This window comes from Microcaecilia unicolor, unplaced genomic scaffold, assembly GCF_901765095.1.
Source record: "Microcaecilia unicolor unplaced genomic scaffold, aMicUni1.1, whole genome shotgun sequence".
Taxonomy (NCBI): Eukaryota; Metazoa; Chordata; class Amphibia; order Gymnophiona; family Siphonopidae; genus Microcaecilia; species Microcaecilia unicolor.
In genome coordinates this window covers 87092-110153 of record NW_021963036.1, presented here as the reverse complement: position 1 = coordinate 110153, position 23062 = coordinate 87092, and the positions used below count along the sequence as shown (strand labels likewise).

At 43.4% G+C, this 23062-nt stretch overlaps 1 protein-coding gene across 1 annotated transcript in view; it reads left to right on the top strand.

Annotated features, from left to right (window-relative positions):
* LOC115458807 (chromosome-associated kinesin KIF4-like) overlaps positions 1–23062 on the top strand; it is a 210843-nt gene that overhangs the window by 150720 nt on the left and 37061 nt on the right. Inside the window, 4 exon segments of the mRNA XM_030188620.1 lie at positions 15179–15225; positions 15228–15307; positions 17405–17575; positions 21778–21894. Of these exon segments, the coding sequence (XP_030044480.1) occupies positions 15179–15225; positions 15228–15307; positions 17405–17575; positions 21778–21894 (415 nt within the window).

The window sequence follows — 23062 nt, the reverse complement described above, 5'->3', positions numbered from 1 at the left end:
AAAATAAGACAAAAATAAATACCAGCTACTATTAGTACAAAAACATTCCCATACTGGGACAGACTGAAGGTCCATCAAGCCCAGTACCCTTTCTAACAGTGGTCAATCCAGGTCACACAATGATCTGGCAAGATCCCAAAAGAGTAAATGGATTTTATACTGCTTATCCCAGGAATAAGCAGTGGATTTTCCCAAGTCCATGTGAATGATAGCTTATCAGGATTAAAACAAAAAAAGAAGTCCATAAACTAACTGCTTTTACCAATTTTTGCTGATTGTTTTACACTTATACGTAGTAGCTTCATTTGCATACCCCTCTAGTCCATGTATTTTTGGAAAGAGTAACAAGTGATTCACATCTACCCATTCCATTTTACTTGAGTAGTTTATAGACATCTGTCGTATCTTTCCTCGGCCATCTCTTCTCCAGACTGAAGAGCTCTAGTCTCTTTAGCCTTTCCTTATAGAGAAGTTGTCCCATCCCTTTATCATTTTCGTTGCCTTTCTATGTACCTTTTCTAATTCTATCTTTTTTTTTTTTCTTTTTTGAGATGCAGTGACCAGAACTGCACACAATGTTCAAGGTGCAATCCCTCAATGGAATGATACAAAGATATTGTAATCTGTTTTGTTCTCCATTTTCCCTAATAATTCCTAACATTATTTCCTTAGCATCCCTCCGGACCGGACCAGGATTGGACTGATGGGTGTGCACACCTACCAGCAGGTGGAGACTGAGAAAAAACTGTGACTCTAGAGAGCCAATAAGAGCCCTGGTCATGTGACCCTAGCCTCAGTATTTTCTCAGTCTCCCAGCAGGTAGGAAGCGAGCCCTTTAGTCTCTCTCTTTCTCTTCTCTTTAGAGGTTAATAATAAGAACAACAATGCTACTTCTTCTGGGCCTAGGACTTCTTTGTGGACGCTGGTCAGATAGAGATTTCTTTTCCTTTCTTTCTTTTACAGCCTCTGGGGGTGTTAAACTCTGGTGTCCCGAGTCCCTCCCCCCTTCCTCCCCATCTCCCATACGTAACTGGGAAAGGCTACCCTTTGTTTAGAAAGGTGTATGTCTTTGGGAGAGGCAGCCACTATAGCAAGTTAAAAGTACAAATATTTTCCTTCCCCAGCATTTTAACCAGCAAGCTGTTTAAAAAAAAAAAAAATCCCCAGGCTACTAATGAGCAGGCAGCTCGTGTTGTTCTTTTATTCTTCAGCAATTTTCTTTTCTAAGTCAGCTCCTTTAAAAAAAACAAAAAAAACGATTGTGTTGCATTTTGGGCGGAGAGAGCTCCATTATGCAGGAGACGCTGCAGCAGGTTTTTGTCTCCGCCGGAGTCTAATCGTTTTCGGCTCCGACCTTTTTTTCGGGGCTTTATCTAGTCTTTACTCATCAGAATTTTTTCTTCGCGTTTTCTTTAAAAAAAAAAAAATTAATAAATAAAATAAAGAAGACAAGGGCGCAAAGTTTTTGTTTCTCAACGGGCATAAAGGCGCAAAGCTTTGTTTCTCAACGGGGCATAAAGGCACAAAGCTTTGTTTCTCGACGGGGCATAAAGGCGTGAAGCTTTGTTTTTCGTCGGGGCATGTTTTTGTCAGTGCCGGAGTGTAACGGTTCTTGCGGAGTTACGCGTTTCTTTGGGAGCTCTTCGGACGGCGTCAGCGCTTCCATATGTCTTCGTTTTTTGCCCAGTCCGTCGCGCCTGTTTTTTTTTCTGCTCTCTGTTATTTCTTTTTATTGTGGCACGGAAGGCCGCCATTTTGTTATCGCAGCTGCAGCTTCTCAGGCACAGCACTTCTCTGTTTCTTTTTCTTCTATGGTGCAGAGAGAAACGGAAGTAGTGGAGTTGACGAATCTCAGGAGATGGAAAATTTTATTTGTTTGCCTTGACCTGGTCTCCACATGTTTCAACAGGTATGGCTTTACGGATGTTTCAGGGGAGTCATTCACTGTTTTCTTCATTTAAGGGACCTTCACAAGTAATTCCATGGCTCGCCCAGATTTAGCCTATTTTATATAATGTATGTTTTATACGGAAGGCTGACTTGCTTGCGCCTTTGTCCTCACAATTTGCACACAGTAGCTCTGCACAAATTATTTTAGGCTGCTTGCTCTGTTAAACTGGGGTAATCTTGGTTTCTGGGTTCCCAGTGTTGGGGCTGTCTCATATTGCTATTTCTTTCTTTCCCTAGAGGGTATGTACATACTACACGTTTGTACTTTCAGTTTTTACAGAGGCCATGATTTCCAATTATGTATGCCAAGAGGTTCCTTCTCAAGCATGATTTCTAATTATGCATTCCCAGAGTTTTCTTTCTCAAGCATGGTTAGAGTCACAGGGAATTTTAAACAACACTAATCTCCAGTAACGTATAGTTTCTTTTGCTAAGCCTCTAGTGTTTTTTCTTACAGAAGCAGCATCTTAAGGCGTTTTGCTGCATGGTGTGTTTATACTTTCAGATATTTCTTCAGATATCGTATGTGCCTGAAGGCTGGTTTCTGCATATGGGACCTATAGCTAACTCTGGGTTAGCAAGTACTTTACCTTTCTTCTCTGGTATGAACTCTGTTCTATATATTTCTTCAGAATTCTGGCGGGTCTGGCGGCTAGTTTGTGCATATAGCACTATAGCTACCTGGTGTCAGCAAATGCTATGCCTTTTTTCTCTCTGGTATGACATATGCTCTATGGGTGCATATTTATCTATACTGTTGTCCTCACTTGTTTTCCTTTCTGTCATGATATCATAGTGGCAGGCCATTTTCACCTGTTTATATCAGGAAACCATTCTTTTCTACTTGTATTTGGCCTCTGGTCCATGGCCCTACTCTTACAGGGCACTCATCTTCTTGTTTCCTCTGGCCAGTGATTCTTGTGTATTAAGACAGTTATGCCTTGCACTTCGCCATCTTTCTCTCGGATGTCTTTCACCAGTTTTCCCTATCGCTCTCGTGGCAAGGCAGGTCAAGTAGGGAACTCCCTACAAGGGGCTCTTGGTCCTTACACCATGGCCTCGCTCAATTCTTCAGAATGCAATTTTTACTTTCTAGTCCTAAGAAGGGAGTGTCTTTCATCCTATTTGGACTCTCATTGTAGTCGAGCGCGCTTTTAAAGGCTCAAGGTCTTTATCACCAACTCCTTCGATTCCTCATTGTGGAGTTTCGTGCAGCACCTTGGCTGACAGAATCTGTTCTGCATACTTCTCTCAGACTCAGTCTCTAAAGTTCACCATAGTTATGCTACCCCTCAGAAAAGAGGTGATTCTTCTTCACGCATGGCTAGACGCCTAGCTATTTAAAAAAAAAAAAAAAAGTAAGAAGTAAACAAAAGACCTGGCTTGTCTACAGAGTCAGCAGGCCACAGTCCGAGAGGTGCAATTTTTATCTCAGGATGCATTCGGGGTTACTTGCGAACATGGTGGCAAGGTTTTCCCTTGGCAATTGCCTTTTGCAGCGGGACTTCCGTGCTCTTTCTCTTTTTGAGTGTCCTGAAGCATTTTCCATCTTCTTTATCAGTGTTAACCTTGTGTGTTGTTTATGGGGCTCGGTTTTTCGTTCCAGGACTACCATGTGGTCTTTTCATGGAAACTTACTTTTCCTCCATTGCTATTGGCATTTGATTTGCTTCCAGGGCTAGCATCTGGTCTCTTTACGTTGCCATTTACCTTTCCTCTGGGTGGCATTTTGGCACTCTAGGGGACTGTCAGTCGCTCTCAGATCAAGTAGGTTTCCCTGGGGGCTACCGATTTATTATGAGCACTCTGTTATGTCGGCATTGTGACATATTCTATTCGTCCGGAATATTTTCCTGTCCTCTGGTATTTCAAAATACTCAATCTTGTTCTCTGGCAGGACTGATTCTATCTTATGTTCTGGCAGAATGGTTTTCGGTCTCCTGGCAAGTCTGGGCCTTCTTACCTTCTTATCTTCGTTCAATATAGACATCTGGTCCCCTGGTAGATCGGGGGTCATCGTATGTTCAGAAGGCACATCCTTTCCTATGGCAAATCTGCCAGAAGGCGTGTTGCCTCCTTTCAAGGTGGTCAGTTTATTTTGTTACAGGGTTCGCATGTGGTCTCTTTACAGGCTTGACATGTAGTTCTTGTTCTTCCCCCATGTTTCTCTCTCTCTATAAGCAGACTAAAGTGTAAGCTAGCGAACAGTGCAGTGTGCTGTCCTCTGTTTTATTCCAGAGGGGTCATTTGTATGGATTTACCATCCGCCAAGCCAGGTAGCATACCGTCCCATTCGGGCAGGACGGTCTTCTCTTCAAGGTCGGCATTTCGATCAGGCATTGGGATCTCAGAAGGATAACCCTTATGTTTCCTTGCCGGGATACCAAGTTGCCGTTTGGGGCTGTCTTTTTTTCCTTTTTGTCTAGTGGAGTTTCTTTTTCTCCAGTCTGGCCTCATTGTTTCTCTCGTACTCAGGCTGGCGCATGCTCTCTGGGACAGGCATCCAGCCTTGATAAGCAGGACGGGTCTTTGTAGTTGCAATTTCTTTCCCTGTCTGGTCTCTTTGTTTATCTCTTACTCAGGCTAGCGCATGCTCTCCACCTGGCACAGGCATCCAGCCTTGCTAAGTAGGACGGCGTCTTTGGTAGTTGTAGTTTCTCTTCTCCGATTTCAGTCTCTGTGCCTTAGCGACATTGTCAGACCATGGAGTGACAGGGAGTTAGTCTTCTTGCCCGATAGTCCGAGATCTTCTGGTTTCCTTTATGGTTTCTTACTGTCTTCAGACAGTGCTTTTAGTAGTCTTGGCTTCAGCTAGGAGAGTAGGTTCTGCAAGTTTCTTTCATGCAGGTTTCCGTTTTTTCTTTTTGGAATTTTTTGACAAGGAGCAAGTACTTCTGCATCTGGGTACTTCTTTTCTATCTACTGTACTTTCCCATTTTCATCTTTTCCCATCACTTTTTTCTTATTGGTCTGGGGTCTTCTGCGGAAGGTCAAGATCACAGGAAATTATATGCTATGAAAAGAGCTCTTATATTTAGAGAGCTGTTACAAGCTATTTGGTTCTTCTTTGGTCCTTCTGGTCAGTTGGAGTGAGGTTTTTTTTTAGTTGTTTCGGCCTCACTATATCTCGACAGATTATGGAATTCATATCCTCTATTTGTCTGCTCACTGGGGTACCGTTCCGGAGAGTGTTTTCACCTATCTTACTTCTTGGTGCCCTAGGTGCTCATGTTGGAAGGTGCCATTTTGGGCTTAGCTTCATTTGTTTTAATTGATATACACTCTACATGTTCATTGTCGCCAGGAGGCGATCTATGCAACTCGCATATTCTTAGCGGTTGATAGGGTCCCTCCCTTAAGATTACTGCTTTGGTACGTCCCATCAGTCCAATCCTGGTCCGGTCCGGAGGGACGCTAAGGAAGGAGAAATTAGATCTTACCTGCTAATTTGCTTTCCTTTAGTCCCTCCGGACCGGACCAGGCCCCTCCCATATTTCGGCATCTTTTCAATGGAATATTTAAAAAAAAAAAAAAAAAGATATGACAAGCTGCTAGTATATATGGAACTTTAGGTGGCCCGTGCCACGTCTCTGGTCGGAGTTGCTGGTGGCCTCAGTGGCTGGTATATATGTGTAGGTATATGTCTATATCTTTATATGGGTATGTATATATGTATCTATATATAAAACTTTAAGAGGGCCATACCACTTCTCTGGTGAGAGTTGCTGGTGAGCTCTAATACTTGGCATCGCCAAGTGATTTGTGGCTGCTAGAATTCCATACGGCACAGAAGCTTATCTTTCTCTCTTTCTTTTCTGCTTTGTTAGTCAAATACTGAGGATAGGGTCACATGACCAGGGCTCTTATTGGCTCTCTAGAGTCACAGTTTTTTCTCAGTCTCCACCTGCTGGTAGGCGTGCACAACCCATCAGTCCAATCCTGGTCCGGTCCAGAGGGACTAAAGGAAAGCAAATAGCAGGTAAGATCTAATTTCTCCTTTTGCTTAGCTGCTGCATATTGAGCAGAGGATTTCAATATATCAGTTACACCTAGACCTTTTTCCTAATGTGGACCCTCACATCATGTAGCTGTAGTTGGATTTCTCTTCCCTACATGCATCACTTTCCTCTTTCTCACATTGTGTCATCTGCACTTCGGATGAACAGACTCTTAAGGTTCTCTTACAATTTTTCACAATACTCTTAGCTTTGAATAACTTATCAGAGAATTTCCTGTTTCCAAATCATTTATAAATATATTAAAAAGCACTTAATTCCACACAGATCCTTGGGGAACCCTGCTATTTAGCCTTCTGAATTAAGAATATTGGACACTAAACCCTAATCTGTCTTCTGTCTTTTAACCAATTGTTAATCCACAATAGGGCACTACCTCCTACTTCCTGAGGAGCCATTAATGAGATACTTTGTCAAATGCCATTTGAAAATCCTGATACACAATGAGGCATATTTTCAAAGCACTTAGCCTTCCAAAGTTCCAAAGGTTTCTATGGAACTTTGGAAGGCTAAGTGCTTTGAAAATATGCCTCAATATCAACCATCTCACATTTATCTACATTTGTTCACGCCTTCAAAGAAATGTAGCAATCTGAGGCAAGATTTCCCTTGGCTAAATCCACATTGGCTTTGTCCCATTAATCCATTCCTATGTATATGCTCTAATGTTGTTCTTTATTAATATTGTCTACCATTTTAACCAGCACCAACGTCAGGTTCACTGGTCTATAATTTACCAGGTTATGTCCAGATCCCTTTTTAAAAATTGGCATTACATTAGCCACCCTACAGTCTTCTGGTACCATGCTTCATGTTAAGGACAACACAAATTACTAGTAATAGCTCTGCAAGCTCATATTTATTTATTTTTTTATTTAATAATTTCTTTCAATAACTTTACAAGCAATAATACTTGCACAGAAAAGAGAAATTAATACAAGAAATTAAGTGAAAAACATATAAAAAGAAAATATTAATTATTCTTAATTCTCATAAGTCCTCAGCTGGGATCCCAAGGTGACGTTATGGAGAATTTGCGGATAGAAATTAGAAAAAATCCCTTTAAATAATACTACACAACTGGACATGTGACGGTTTAATTTATATTTGAGCTTCTAAGTGTCTTTAGTTCCATCTTGTTTTGCTGAAACAAATGATGACAACCGAGAAGGCTCATAAAAGACAAATCTCTGTGACCGGTAGCCAACCAAACACTTACACGGATACTTAAGGAAAAATGTACCACCTACTTGAAGTGTCTGTTGTCGTAGTTGAAGAAATTGCTGACACCGTTTCTGTGTGTCTCTCGACACGGGAAAAGTTCGGACTTTTAATCCTTTAAATCCTTTAAATCTATCTTTTGAAAAAAAGTCTCAGGATCCAGAGTTTATCATGAGGCAAAGCTACTGTAGCTACCAAAGTAGCTGTTGTTAATTGTTCCAAATCTGTCATCTTAAGTAAAGCAGAGACATCTATTGGTTGATTATCTTGGGATTTCTTATCTCCTTTAGTAGGGAGATAGTATACTTGTTCAAAGGGGGGAATATTTTCCTCCCCAATCTCTAGGACCTCTTTAAGATATTTCTCGAGGTGATATAAGCTTTTGAACAGGAAAATTAATGAAACGCAAATTTTTACTTCTTGAGTAGTTTTCAAAATTTTCAGATTTTCTTCTTAAATACAACAAATCTTTAATCATAGTATTTTGAGTTTGAACTGTATTTATAGGTCTTTTTCTTGCTTCACTGTTTATCCATAGTTTCCAGTTTATTCTCAGTTTCTCTCAAATTTCTTTTCAAATCAGTTATTTCTTCCGAAATTACTTTGACTTGAGGACAAATATTCTTTGTAAAATCCGCAATTAAGGTCCATAAACTATCTAAAGTCACTTCACTCGGTTTTACAAAAGAAAAGGAAGTTTGTTTGGTCGGTACCTGAAGTTGGATTGTATGTTTATCCTTCTCTTGACCCATCAGCAAAACTTCCCCCGACATTGTTCCTTCAGATGATCCCGGAGAGATTAATATTCTCTCCGCTTCGCTTTCCACATCCTTCTGGACCTCCCGACCTTGAGCTTCTGGGTTCTCCGAGCTCAAAGACACCGCAATGGGAGAGCTAGCGCCAAGTGGCTGCGGGGCAGGGCTCGAGTGTCGGGGCTGAGAGAGACTTCCAGCCCATAGCTCCTCTCCGACTCTCCCCTTGTATCGGGTGAAGCAAGCAGGCCTTCCGACATCGATATTTCCGTGGCCCGCTGCAAAAAGGTAATATGGATTCTGGGCGATGCTGGGGGGTAGCAGCAGCGGCCCGTCCTCTACGTTTAGGCATTTTTTTTCCTGCGGAATTAGAGCAGGCTCACACATGTCCATTCCTAGCGGTGGCCATCTTGGAATCTCTGCAAGCTCATATTTTAGTTATATCAGTACTCTGTAAACTTGGAAGATGTAGTGGAGTTATTTGATAGACTAAAAAGTAGGAAATCACCTGGATGTGATAGCATACAATAGATTTGTTTGTTCTTCCAACTTACTGTACCAGAAATGGTATTTAATGATGAAATCCCCCACCTCTTCCTCTGTGAAGACAGAATTAATTTAGTCTCTCCACTATGGCCTTGCCTTCCCTGACTTGTCCCTCTTATCCTTCGATCATCTAGCAGTCTAGCCAAATTTTACCAGCTTCTGCTTTTAAATGTACCTAAAGTTTCTGTATTTTTTTACTACCAAGGCAAGCTTCTTTTCAAAGTCTCTTTGCCTTATCAGTGCTTTGTATCTGACGTCCCATTCCTAATGCTGTTTCCAATTATCTTCAGTCAGATCCTCCCATTTTCTGAAGGATATTCTTTTAGCTCTAATAGCGTCCTTCACATTGTTTTTTAACCATTCCAGCTGTTTGGCCTTCCAGTTTTTTAATATTTGGAATATATCTTGTCTGGGCTTCCAGAATGGTATTTTTGAACATCCACACCTGATATAAATTTTTGACCTATGCAGCTGTTCCTCTACGATTTTGATCATTTTCCTCATTTTCAGTCTTTATTGAAAGTTAAATTCTAACTTATGTTAGGTTTCCTGTATGTACTTCAGTTATTAAATCAAATTTGATCATGTTATAATCACTGTTAAGTGGCCCCAGCACTATTACTTCTTGCACCAGATCATGTTGCCCACTAGAGATTAGAATCTGGAATTGCTCCCCCTCTTGTTGGTTCCTGAACCAGCTGTTCCATAGTAGATAATCTAGGATTATTTTGTTTACCTTTTCCCAAGCTTAATTGTAATTTTGCAGCAAGTAAAATACTCACCAGTGAAGTTTTTGTTTCTCTGGAAGTTCTCTTTTAGCACCTCTTGTAGACTCATGTACAAAGTTGAATTGTCCAGTTGTATTCTGCTTTCCATGGAGAAAGCAAAGTTACTTGCCTCTAAGCTGTTCTCATCCACGTTCACATTCTTTAGGATCCGGTATAGGGGGACGGTCACAATTTCTCTCTAGGAGGAAATTTGTAGTCCAGGACCTCGAACATCTCAGCCCTGGGCTCATCCTCCATCTCCAAATGTATGGGAATAGCAGCCACCATTTCCCATACAAGAGCACAGTGTCTCCACCTCGTATGCATGAGTGCATTCTGGCCACCGCAAGAGAATGGGACCAGCAATGTCTCTTCATTCTCCGATGAATGCATCCAGGCCATACTCCATGAGCACTTGGGGATGTTAACAGTGTGCATCGGCATTTGGGGTGCTTAAACCAGCCGTGCCTCTTGCTGCTGCCCCGCAAGACCCTCAGCCTGTAGTGGGGTCTCTGATGCCAGTGGCATGTGCAGCACCATTGTTGAGCGCTTCCATTGTTGGACCCCCTTCACCATAGTCAAGGGCGGAGCCGACGCCTCGATGCCCATCTCAGAGACATGGTTCCTTTGTATCGAGGTAGGCTTGGTTTCTGTCCTCCCAAGAGGAGTTTGTTGCCGACACCTATGAGGAGCGTTTGTGGGAGTTTGAGGATCCATGGTACTTCTTGAAGGAGAAATCCTATGCTGTCCTATCATGAGTTCCTTTCCTTCCCGGGTTTTGTATGGGAAATGGCGGCTGCCATTTCCATTCATTTGCAGATGGGAGGACGAGCTCAGGATTGAGATGTTTGAGGTACTGGACTACAAGTTTCCTCCTAGAGAGAGGCTATGACCGTCCCCCTTCACCGGATCCTAAAGGATGTGCAGGTGAAGAACTAGGAGTCCCCTCTATCAGTTCTTTTTCCTGCCCAAGAAGATAGACGCCATGTATCAGAGCTCTCCAGAGTTTGACAAGCGCTGCGTACGTCTAGTAGCGCTATAGAAATAAGTAGTAGTAGTCGTAATTCCTTGGTGGAATCCACACAAGACTAAAACTTTGACGCCCCCTGGCAGAGAAGCTAGAACCCTAGATTCTTTTGGGTGGAAGATGTATTGGGCCTCTATGCTCATCTCCCATATTCAATCCCATACATGAGCCTATACTGTGGAATTTGGTGCACAGTATGTCTGATTTGGGGGTTCTCTCCACTGGAGCAGGCTGGTCAAGCGACAGAAGGTGTATAGAAAGTTCTTGGCCACGGACACTTATGACATCTCTGATGTGGCGTCCAGGATCTCTGCCCATAGTATAGCAATTTGCAGACTCTCAAGGTTGTCTGTAAACCCTGCAGTCCAGCAGAGGTTGGCAGATGTCATTTGCTGGGGAGAGAGCCTTTTTGGAAACAAGCTGGAGAAGGTTGCTGACCTCGTGAAGAAACACATTTACACCATTGACACTGTCTCTCAGATGTCTTCTACACCTTTCTCCTCATCTAGTAGGTTTTTGGTCAGATATAGGCATGCTCCTTCTCGCCAGCCTCAGCAGGTTCAGTCCCTGCAGACTCGTTCATCAACAAGATGCACCCACGGCCTAGCCAACTCTCCAGTCAAAGCCAGGGATGAGCTTATGACTGGCTCCTGCAGAGCATACCTACAGTAGAACTGACCGTTCTGGGAGGCCTACTAATTGGGGAGAGGCTAAATTTATTTTTCCAGGAAGGAGGCCCCTTGTAACCTTCGACCAGTGGGTTTTCAAATAGTCCATCTCGGTTACACCCTGAATTGGCGTCAGACCACAAAATTGCCCATCAAGAGCGTCTCGCTTCAGCTCTCAGCACGGTACTTGCAGATGAACTCTCGTCCTTCTAAAGGCTATGTGGTTGAACCCATTCCACCAGGGGAAGAAAGGAAGGGATTCTATTCCAGGTACTTGTGCCAAACAAAACAGTGGGGATGCGTCCCATCCTAGACCTAAGGGCCCTGAATGAATTCCTGATCAAAGAAGCCTTCAGGATGGTTTGTCTGGGCACCCTTCTCCCCATGAGTTAGGAAAAAGATTGGCTGTACTCTCTGGACTTAAAGGATGCTTAAACACACACCCCAATACTTCCAGGTCACAGGAAGTATCTTCGGTTTCGGCTGGGGACACATCACTTCCATACTGCATGTTGCCTTTTGGCTTTGTGTCGGCTCCCAGGGTTTTCACCAAATGTCTTGCAGTAGTCGCAGCGTTGCTAAGCATACCGAGTCCACTTGTTCCCCTACCTGGACAATTGGCTGAAGAGTGTCGGACAGTGCTCAGGAGTCCATGCAGAACTATTCGTGTGTTGCTACTAGGTTTTGTTTTAAACTATTTCAAGTCCCATCTCCATCCAATTCAACAACTGGAGTTCTCATAGGAGCCGTGCTTAGACACACAGTAGGAGTAGACTTTTCTCCTGTGCTAAGGGTGGAGACACTTGTTGCTATTGCCACTCAGGTCCAAGCCAGCCAGCAGGTCACAGCTTGGAAGATGTTGAGGTTATTAGGCCACATGGTCTCCACTGTCCATGTCATGCCCAGTGGACCCTAGCTTCCTAGCAGATGTTATCCAAGTAACACCAAAGTTGGTTCAGTCTCTGCTTTGATGGACAGTTTGGTCCAATTTGACTGGGACTTCGATTCCAAATTCCTCAGCCCCAGAGGGTGCTGATGACAGATGCATCCTGCCTGGGGTAGGAAGATCATGTTGGATGGGTTTCACACTCAAGTGCTTGGTTGGTTAAGGAATCAGCTCTTCAGATCAACTTCCTGGAGCTACGGGCAATCTGGAATGCTCTAAAGGCTTTGAGATGAGCTTTCCAACCAAATTGTACTCATTTAAATTGACAACAGGATACAATGTACAAAACCCACAAGTGGGGTACCGAATCATGCCCATGTCAGGAGGATGCTGGATGTGGCACTGGGCAGTCCAGCATTGGATGCTTCTCAAGGCCACTTACCTGGAGGCAAATCCAACAGCCTGGCTGACAGACTGAGCAGTGTCATGCAGCCACTCTAGTGGTCACTCGACATTGGCATTGCCTGTAAGATCTTCCGTGTGTGGGGCAACCCCTCAGTGGATCTCTTGCCACTCATTCCAATAACAAAGTCCCTCGTTCTGCTCCAGGCCCATGACAGACTAGTGTCGGATGCCTTCCTTCTCAGTTGGAGGCAGGTCTTCTGATGTATCCTCCTATATCTCTATTGGGAAAAACTTTGTTGAAACTCAAGCAAGACCTTGGAACCATGATTCTGATTGCGCAGTATTGGCCACGGCAGATATAGTTCCCTCTTCTGGAATTATCCTCCGAGGAACCGTGGAGATTGGAGTGTTTTCCGACCTCATCATAAAGAACAAGGGGTCACTTCTACATCCCAACCTCCATTCTTGGCTGTCACAGCTTGGATGTTGAAGCCTAGAATTCACTTGTCTTGAGTCTCACTGGCTTCCAGGAAGATTTCACTGTTACTCTTTTAAATGGAGGAGGTTTGCGTCTGGTGTGAGAGCAAGGCTCTAGATGCACTTACTTCCCTATACAGACCCCTATACTCTACACCTACCTCTCAAGACCAACTCTGTAAGGGTTCATCTTATGCAATTAATTCTTATCAAGTATAGAAGGTAAGCCCATTTCTGGACAGCCTTTAGTTGTTTGCTTCATGAGTGGTTTTACTCTTGACAAAAGCCTCCCTCAATGATCTCAATGTCATTCTCACCCAGCTGATGAAAGCTCCTTTTGAGCCACTGAATTCCTCCATCTGAAATACTTGACCTACAAGTGTTTACACCGGAGTCTGTAACAACCTCTCGGTACTATGTAAGCCACATTGAGCCTACAAACAGGTGGGTAAATGTGGGATATGAATGTAACAAATTTATTTATTATTACATTTGTATCCCACACTTTCCCACTGGTTGCAGGCTGAACGTGGCTTACATAATACTGTAGTAAAGCTACAATGCGAGAAATATAATTTTGCAAATTGAAGAGTAAGATTGGAATAACAATTAAACAGCAATATGTAGGTCATTTTCTTGGTGGCTGTTCAGCTGAAGGGCAGTGAGCTTTCAGGCCTTAGTAGTGGATCCACTTTATACTAAGTTTCATCATCACAGAGTAGTCCTCTGCACACACCCTAAGTTCCTGCCGAAGGTGGTGTCTGAGTTCCATCTGAACAAGTAGATTTTTGCCAATTCTTTTCCAGCTTCATGCCCATCCTGGCGAAAGCAGCTTGCACACCTTGGATTGCAAGAAAGCATTGGCCTACTACATGGAGTGGTCCAGGCCCCACTTCACCCAGCTTTTGTTTTGATCCCAACAGGATGTGGGTCGCCATTGGGAAATAGACCATTTCAATTTGGCTGGCAGATTGCATTTCCTTCACTTATGCCCAGGCTGGACTGGCCTTGGAGGGTCATGTCACAGCTCATAATGTCAGAGCCATGACTTCATCGGTAGCCCACTTGAGGTCAGCCTCCATTGAAGAAATTTGCAAGGCTGCGATGTGGCCTTCAGTCCACCCACTCACATCACATTACTGCCTTAAGCAGAATATCCGACACGATAGTCGGTTCAGGCAGTCAGTGTTACAGAATCTGTTTGGGGTCTAGAATCCAACTCCACCCTCCTAGACCCATTTTACTGTTCCAGGCTGCATCCTCATTCAGATTGTATATAGTTTCAGGTTAATTTGTTATGTCCTCGAGGCTCAGTTGACCAGTGTTGTTTTGGGTGAGCCTGGATGCTAGGGTTCCCCACTTGTGAGAAGATAGAAGCCTGCTTGTCCTTGGAGAAAGCGAAGATACTTACCTGTAGCAGGTATTCTCTGAGGACAGCAGCTTCATATTCTCACAATCCCTCCCACCTCCCCTTGCATGTTTTCTCCTTGGTTATTTTTACTTTGGTATTAAACTGAGGAAGACTGCATTCATGTGACTGGTGGGAAGGCACTCGTGCATGCGGGGTGGAGTGTGGCTCGCACTCCACAAAGCTCTCTTTTACTATAGCAAAAGCCACCAGTCGACACGGATCGGCGTCACCCACTTGTGAGAATACGAAGCCTGCTGTGCTCGGAGAATACCTGCTATAAGTATCTTCGCTTTTTGCCTCACCGTTGTAAGGTCCATTTACCTGTGGTGGTTTTTGGTGAGCCTGGTAGCTAGGGATTCCCACATTTGAGAATATGGCCGCCTTGTCCTCGGAGAAAGTGAAAATACTTACCGGACAGCAGACCATTCATTCCCACATACTCCATGCTATGTTGTTGTACTGCTGTGCTTGCAGTGGGCGGGAAAGCACTGGTGCATGTGCTCTTAAAGCTGTATTAGCTTTATTTAAGCTCTGCACCAGGTGACCTGGATGAGCCCACATATAAGAATGAATGTCCTGTCCTTGGAGAGCACCTTGCAGGTATATGTCTTTGCTTTTTCTATGAACAGGATTTAATCAGGCACATAATCCTTCACACTCTTCAAATTGTACTACTTTAGCTTGAAACTGGGGATAAAAGGAAAACTAAACCCTTGCACACTGGAAGCCATGTGTGCTCAATTTTTCACTGAACTTTGGGAGGGCTCTTCATCTCATACTATGTGATGTCACCCACTTCTGTGCCTAATTAATTCTGCAGTCTACAGAAACCAATTTGCTTTATCTTGTACTCAGAACATTACTGGCACTCAAAAGTGAGTAGCCACTATCTGAGCTTACTAAAACTCAGCTTTCATATCCCGAGCTCCAATTTTCTTTTGATACTAAACATGTTCCAAATTTATCTTCTGGTGGATATAGGATGGGTATTAAAAGTTGTCCCTGTACCCAGGCATTTGACAGCTTATGTCCATTGTTTCCCCCCTCTGAAGGAGTGCCCAGATTGCTGACTTACAACAGAAGCTGCTAGACGCAGACAGTGAGATCGAGTGAAACAACGCTGGGACATGATTGTCACCATTGTTGAAGCAAAATGCGCCGTTAAGTACCTCATCGGACAGGTAAGAGGAGTAGGATTGCGTACCAGATTGCTTCTACTTCTTCTTGTAATAGCCCCTCAACTGAAACTTCTTTTCTTTACTTCTCTGTTGTAAAACTCAAATCTGATTGTTTACATTATCCATAGTGTGGGAAATAAGCTTCCTGCTGTTCTTTGCTTATTTTGATTTATGTAACTAACAAATTCTTGAGTAAAGAACACACTAGTTATTCTAAATAGTCGGTAGTCTTCATCATAAAACATATGTGGCAGACTTAAAAGACCTCAAATATATACATTGGAAGGAAAGCAGAGTATGAAACATTTAAATATATTTAATATTAAGCCCCTTTGAATGGAAAGGACTTCTGGAACAAGGGGGCATAGGAGGAGGGTGAAAGGGGTTATACTGGAGAGTAATCTAAGGAAATTATTACGGAAAGGGTGGTGGATGCATGGAACAGCCTCCCAGCGGAGGTGGTGATGAGGATCTCTGAAAGGAGTGGAAGGGAGCTTTAGTAGTTGGTATGGTTAGGCAAACTAGGACAGTCTTTATCTGCCGTCATTTCTCTTTCTAAGAAGCCTGCATCTGTCTGCTCTTCAAGGCAGAACCAAAGATTCAGGGTTTTACATCATACATCCTTAGATTACTACCAAGCCAAACTTTTTCCCTGCTGGCTGATTGCTGGACAGTTGGATTCTAGGGGTTAAGATATAAAAACAGCCTCAAAAGTAAGGAGGGGGGGATTTTAGTCAAATTTGAATAAGGCCCAAGAGCATGTGGCAGTTTACATTTGGAGCTCATTCCATATGGATCTTTGTAAGTCTAAGCTTTGAAAATGAGCCCCATAGTCTATTCTGCATAGAAAGGATGGGGCCTGCATTCTTCGTATTTTAGACAAGGGACACCACACCAGGTGAGCAGAGTGGAGGCATGGGGGGGGGGGGGGGGCGGCAGGGTAGTGGAGCTAGTTAATATTAGTTGCATATGGGTGGTACATCTCAAAGTAAATTACGATGTTACCTTGAGATCTACCTGTATCCTGTATGCAATTGTGTGCTATCTCTACCACCCTGCCCCCACCCCCTTCCACTCTGCTCACCTGGCGTGGTATCCCCTGTGTGTAAAAATATCTGAAATTCATTAGGGTTCAGTTCACTAAATTCTGAGCTGTAGCATTTATTCTCTACATTGTGGCTGCAGTGGTTTTGTGGTGATCAAGGTTCTGTTGCTCAGCCACCAGTAGCTGAGGAAGCCGTGAAGGTAGCAATCACTAAGATGAAATGTAGCTATATAACAGCAGCACTACTGACTGGAGTTTTGTAATCTGTTGCTTCTGACCGAGGATTCACTAATAGCTGCATTAGATTGGGGGGGGGGGGGGGGGGGCAGCGTCCACAGGACTCATGTGCTGTTGCTCCAATAGACAATTCAGATAAAAATTGAGAATAGCCATACTGGGCCAGACCAATGGTCCATCTAGCCCAGAATCCTTCCAACAGTGGCCATCCTGGCAAAAAGCCTTAAACTTCAGTTTTCGCTTGTTTTTGCATGTGACCTAAATCCTTCCACAGGATGAATCACTTTAATGGTCTAATCTTTTCATGCAGGGATACCAAAATCATATAGCAATCTCAGCACACAAGCATTGTGTGATCACACTATAAATGCTTTCATAACTTTTTCAATGGTAACTTGTTTCACATGAGCAGTCCACCCAGCCCATTGGGAACTTCTGGAAACACTGATATTGGACCACACCCTGAGGCAGCGTTGAGCAAAACATGGTGCATGTCGTGTTTTGTCATCTGGTTCCTGTACTCTGTTACATATTTTAGTATTTTTAATGATATAAAGATGCACGATATTGCTCATGTGCTTAAGATAAGGGACCATCGAGGAGGCAAGCGAGCCATGGGTGGAATGAGCTCATGTGAAATAGTCACCATCAAGACCCGTTTAATGTTATGAAAGCATTTATAAGTGTGATTGCACATTGAATGCTTGTGTGCTGGGACTGTTGTATATCTTCCACAGCATGTTGTCCTGAGCATGATAGGCTGTGATGCCCAAATCCCATATTATCCCATATTTTTGCTCTTGCTGTCTGTCTTGCAGCTGGTTTCTTCCAAAGTGCAGAGCAGTAAGTTGGAGAGTGCCCTGAAGCAGAGTAATGGTCTGTGTGCAGACTTGCAGAAAACCATCTTTGAGGATCGAAGTCAGATGGCTGAGATGGCAACGGATCACCAGTGTCAACTCATGCAGCTAGAACAGCAGCATGAGGAAAAGGTATGAAACTGAAATTTTACTTTTGCTCTGGAAAAGGAGTTGCCAGAATCTGGGCACATCTCAAGTACTGCATTCTAGGCTTAAAATTCTTTTAAAGGGGTTGTCACAACGCCTAGCACCTGCCTGGGGTTAACCCTGCGGCTACCTGGAGGGTCTGTCCCCAGCACTACTCAGGCCTGCCTGCACCTGGGCATGTGATCTATACTAGCACTCTCCTCCCACCGACTGGGTCCCACTTGCCTCTGGACTAGTCTCTCGCTCTCAGGTTATTCCTTGGTAATTTCTAGGATGCTGGAGCCATACTTCAGGGGACCCACAGTTACTAGAAAGCACCCACGGACCGCAAAACACAAACCAGGATTCTTAGTCGATCCTGGGCAGCAGAGACAATAAACTAATAATGTTTGTTTATTGCATTTGTACCCCACATTATCCCACCTTTTTGCAGGCTCAATGTGGCTTACAGGGTGTTATATGATATAGTCATTACATAATCTTAGATACAGTCGATAATAAGTTGAGGGTAAATGAGGATTTAGATGGAAAGGTGTTATTGTCACAGAACTTGAACAGTGAACAGAAACATTTGAAATCAACAAACAAAACCAGGTAACTGAATATGGATCAATTATTAAAAACTATCTAAACATCTGTTTACTACCTGGGGAGTTCAGGAAATATAGCTTTTCACAGGTTATAAAATATAACTGCTTACAGGACCTCAGTAAAGAGATCTTTCTCACTCTGCTCTCTGGCTGAGACTAGGAAGTCTAGAACCTTCAGGCTAGATTTGAAATACAGGGCCAATCGGAGCCCTGGGCATCAATTTTGGAAGTAGCTGCCCTTACTGCGAACTGCCTTTCCATAAGCTTAAACTGGAAAGTCTTTTCTGCAACAGCTTTAAAACTCAAAATGAGTGCCATCTGCTGGCAATTAAGAGAAATACACTTCATGAAATAATTAAGTTTTCAGGCTCAGAAACCCACCTTGTTACAGGGGTCAGCCTGACTGCTTGGTGGTAAGTGACGTATTCTGCCACATGGATGACCTGGGTTCAATTTAGATTGGGTCTTCTAGTCTTAGTGGTTGGGGATGGTGCCGAAGCAGCTTTCTCAACCCCTTATGACTTGTGGGTGGGGTGTGTTCACTATTGATCAGTGGTGAGACTACTACTACTACTACTTAACATTTCTAAAGAGCTACTAGGGTTACGTACGCTGTACAATTTAACATGGAAGGACAGTCCCTGCTCGAAGAGCTTAATCTAAAAACCAGCTTACTCTCTGGATTAGGTAGGTTCAGGAGGGAGTCATGACTTGTGGCCCCTGGTTTAGGGCTCTCAGCCTGATGAGCTGAATTGAGGGCTGAAAAAGTAGAAAGAAATCTTAGGTAGTTGAGTGAAGGCTGATGGCACCATAATGTAATAGAGGCTGGCCCCGGTGTCAGCTAGAAAGCCCAAGGATACACTACTAGATACAGACAAGGCTATTTTTCCTTTCATTCCTTTTCTTTCATTACAAAATTACTTCTGTATCATCTGTGCCAGTCCAGTCAAGTAGGTTGTCTTTTTGCCAGCAGATGGACCCAGACAACCAGCTCATAGATTGCTTCACTTCTCCTATAGGGGCTGGTGCTGCCTTTAGCTGCTCGGTATTTCTCTGGCTTCACCAGCTGGTGCAGATGCTACTAGCTTTCCTCCCAGGAAAACTGTAGACAGTTCATGGGGTGCTGCAGGCAATAGTCCTTGGGGTCTGGTTTCTCCCCCCCCCCCCCAAATTGAAAGACTAGAGGGCAAGGCTTTGCAGAGGCCAATCCACAGAGCCCAAGGGGTCCAAACCCAGTTGAGCCAGGTCCCTTCTCCATCCGGTCTTTGTAGGGTTTATGGTTGCAGTGCTTGTCGACTTCTCCTACTTTTGGGAGGATCGGGGTAAGTTCCTTCAGCATAGCCTCTTTTCAGACTGCCTCCTGGTCTCCTATGTTACGGTTTGGATTAAGGCTTGATCAGGACATCTAAAGTGATCACACTGCCTTTCTCTTTCCCTCCATTTGTTTCCAGCATGTCCTTGGTGGGGGGGGGGGGAGAATGGAGATAACATGCTGCAGGTACATAATGACAGTTCAACATGGCAGCTGGTTCATTTGGGAGCAGGCACCAGCTAGGCAAGTAAATCCAGTCTCCCTTCATTTCAAGTATGTTTAGGAATAAAAGGAGGTGACATGCTTGCAAGTAAGTATGTCAGAGGAGCAAAGTTAACAGAGGAAAGATATCTAAAAAGCAAAAGTTAAAACATTTTACTCTGTTATAGATTCCTTCTTGTCTACGATCTGTTTCTTGGTCATGAGTTCAGGGTGTCAGCCAGTACACTTAGCCTGGCATGGGAAAAGGCAGGTGGGCAGGTGATATCTGTGGAGGCTAATACCTAGCTCTAAGCAAAGACAGAGATTTCCCAGATTGAGCTGTGGAGTAAGGATTCATCAGCACTCCTTGGGATGGGATCAACAGCATTTTTATTGCCACTTTGCACCAAAATATATAAGCAAACCAGGCCAGGCTTTTGATTTACTGCATGTTGAGAGGATTCAGCATCCGGCACAAAAAAAACATTTTTTACTCTTTCTAAAGAGATCTACACATGCATTGATTATTATGGTGGGATGATTTAGGGAGGAGAAGTGCCCTAATGGTTAGTGCAGCAGGCTTTGATCCTGGCAGCAGGCTTTGATCCTGGCAACCTGGGTTTGATTGGCAGCTCCTTGTTTCCTTGGGCAAGTCACTTAACCCTGCGTTGCCCCAGGTACCAAAACTTAGATTGTCAGCCCTCTAGGGACAGACAGTATCTGCATATAATGTGTACAGCACTGAGTATGTCTAGTAGCGCTGTAGAAATGGGGAAAATCCACTGTGTTTGTACAGCGCTGCGTACACTTTGTAGCGCTCTGGAAATGTTAAATAGTAGTAGTATTTCTGGGATAAGCAGTAAAATGTTTGTACATTTTTGGGATCTTGCCGGTATTTGTGACCTGGATTGGCCACTGTTAGAAACAGGATGCTGGGCTCGATGGACCATTGGTCTTTCCCAGTATGGTAATACTTATGTACTTAGTAGTAATGGTGCCAAAGGAGTTTATGGGGCAGGTGATGGATTCCCACACAGAGAGTATTCAGATCTCTGACCATGCGCCGTTTGGATCCAACTACAAGTCTGGATGGGGGGAGATGCATTAAACGTTTTGGAGTTAAATGTATTGGAAGATACGATTAGGGAGGTAGGGGTATGTGGAGAGAGATAATGGTGACATTCAAGGTTCCACGTTAGGAGTCACAGACCAAGAAAGGGATCTAGGTGTCGTCGTCGTTGATGATGCGTTGAAACCTTCTGCTCAGTATGCTGCTGCGGCTAAGAAAGCAAGTAGAATGTTAGATATTATTAGGAAAGGAATGGAAAACAAAATGAGACTGTTATAATGCCTTTGTATCGCTCTATGTTGCAACTGCACCTCGAATGTTGTGTTCAATTCTGGTCGCCGTATCTCAAAAAATATATAGTGGAATTAGAAAAGGTGCAGAGAAGGGCAATGAAAATGATAAAGGGATGGAACGACTTCCCTGTGAGGAAAGGCTAAAGCGGCTAGGGCTCTTCAGCTTGGAGAAAAGGTGGCTGTGGGGAGATATGATAGAGGTCTATAAAATAATGAGTGGAGTTGAATGGGTAGACGTGAAGTGTCCGTTTACGCTTTTCTAAAATACTAGGACTAGGGGGTATGTGATGAAGCCACAAAGTAGTAAATTTAAAATGAATCTGAGAAACATTTTCTTCACTCAACATGTAATTAAACTCTGGAATTCGTTGCCAGAGACTGTGGTAACGATGGTTAGCTTAGCAGAGTTTTAAAAAGGTTTGGACAGCTTCCTAAAGGAAACGTCCATAGACCATTATTAAATTGGACTTGGGACCTTGGTTTCTGCTTTTGGGAGAGTGGCTTTCCCACTCTGATAAATGTGCTGCAGGAGGGTCTTGCTGAAAAACCAGTGTAAAACAACAGTGTCTTCAGACTCAAAATGCTTCATATATTGGAGTAGCAGCTATCCAGCCAGATAATTCCGGGGAGGGGGGGCATGTATCTAGAGCTGCTGTCACTGGAGCATGGTCACCCTGGTGTCTGAGTCTGATTCATTGTTCCTCCCACTCTCTTTTTTTAAGATTCTGTTCCTGCTGAATCAGTTAAAACAGAAGCAAGATGTGAATATGGAAGAGCAGTCCCACAAAGACATGCACACTGAACAGGAGAAACAACTACTAGAACGCTTAAAGTTCCAGGTACTTCATTCACATATACGTCAATATTTGTACATTAGCAGAACTTGTAGCAGCAAGACCTGTGTCAGTTTACAAAAGTTATGAAACTAGCTTTTAAGGTGCTCCATACTATGAAGGCTTAGGGAAGAGTGTGATGGTAGAAACCTGCCAAACCTTTAAGGTCAGGGTATACAGCAAAATCGTAAATATCTTAAGCCCTACTGGAGCAGAGCTGTGCATGGATTGCTGAAGATCACATGCATTTACAGTGATTGCCTCACCATTGTGGAATACGCTTCCACTGGTGTTGAGGGACGAGGTTAAACTCTTGGCATTCTCTAAGAAGAAAGCATTTTTTTTTTTTTGCAGCAAGATAAGCTAGAGTATATTAAGTGCTGTGCAGTAGGATGGGGGCAAATGGTTGCAGTGTTTCTATTTGGGGAGGAGGGGTCTTAGGGGATTTTTGTGTGTGTTTCAATATCGTAAATCATGTTGAATGTTCTTAAAGGAAAGCTCCTAGACCTCCACAACAAATTCATGATGCAACACTTCCCACTACAACTATCAGGGGGTTTCATTAATGGACCTGATGCCACTACCACATTACTTCTGCATGCTGTGGTTACAGTACTCCAACTTTGGCCCCTATCTGCTTTTCCAACTATTGTCCAGTCTCCTTCCTCCCTTTCTAATCCAAGCTACTTGAACATGCAATTAACTGCTGTTTGATTTTTATTTCATCTCAAGGAGTTCTTGGACATGGAAAACATGTAATCCACTTGCATTTTTGGAATGGCCCTTGGTAAGAGACACATGGCATGGCTACATAAGTACATTAGTATTGTCACACTGGAATAGGCTGAAGGTCCATCAGACCCAGTTTCCTCTTTCCAATAGTGGCCAATCCAGGTCACAAGAATCTGGCAAGATCCCAAAATGGTTTATGGACCCTTCTTTTAGGAACTTGTTCAAATCTTATTTAAACTCTGTTAACCACTTCTACCACATTCTCTGGCAACACATTTCAGAGCTTAATTACACAGAGTGAAGAAATAGTTTTAAAAAATTGGAGAAAATATACTACTTAGTAACTTCATTGCGTGCCCCCTAGGCCTTGTGTACTTTTGAAAACATAAACAGGCAGTTTGACTACCTGTTCCAGTCAGGATTTTATAAACTTGTATCCTGT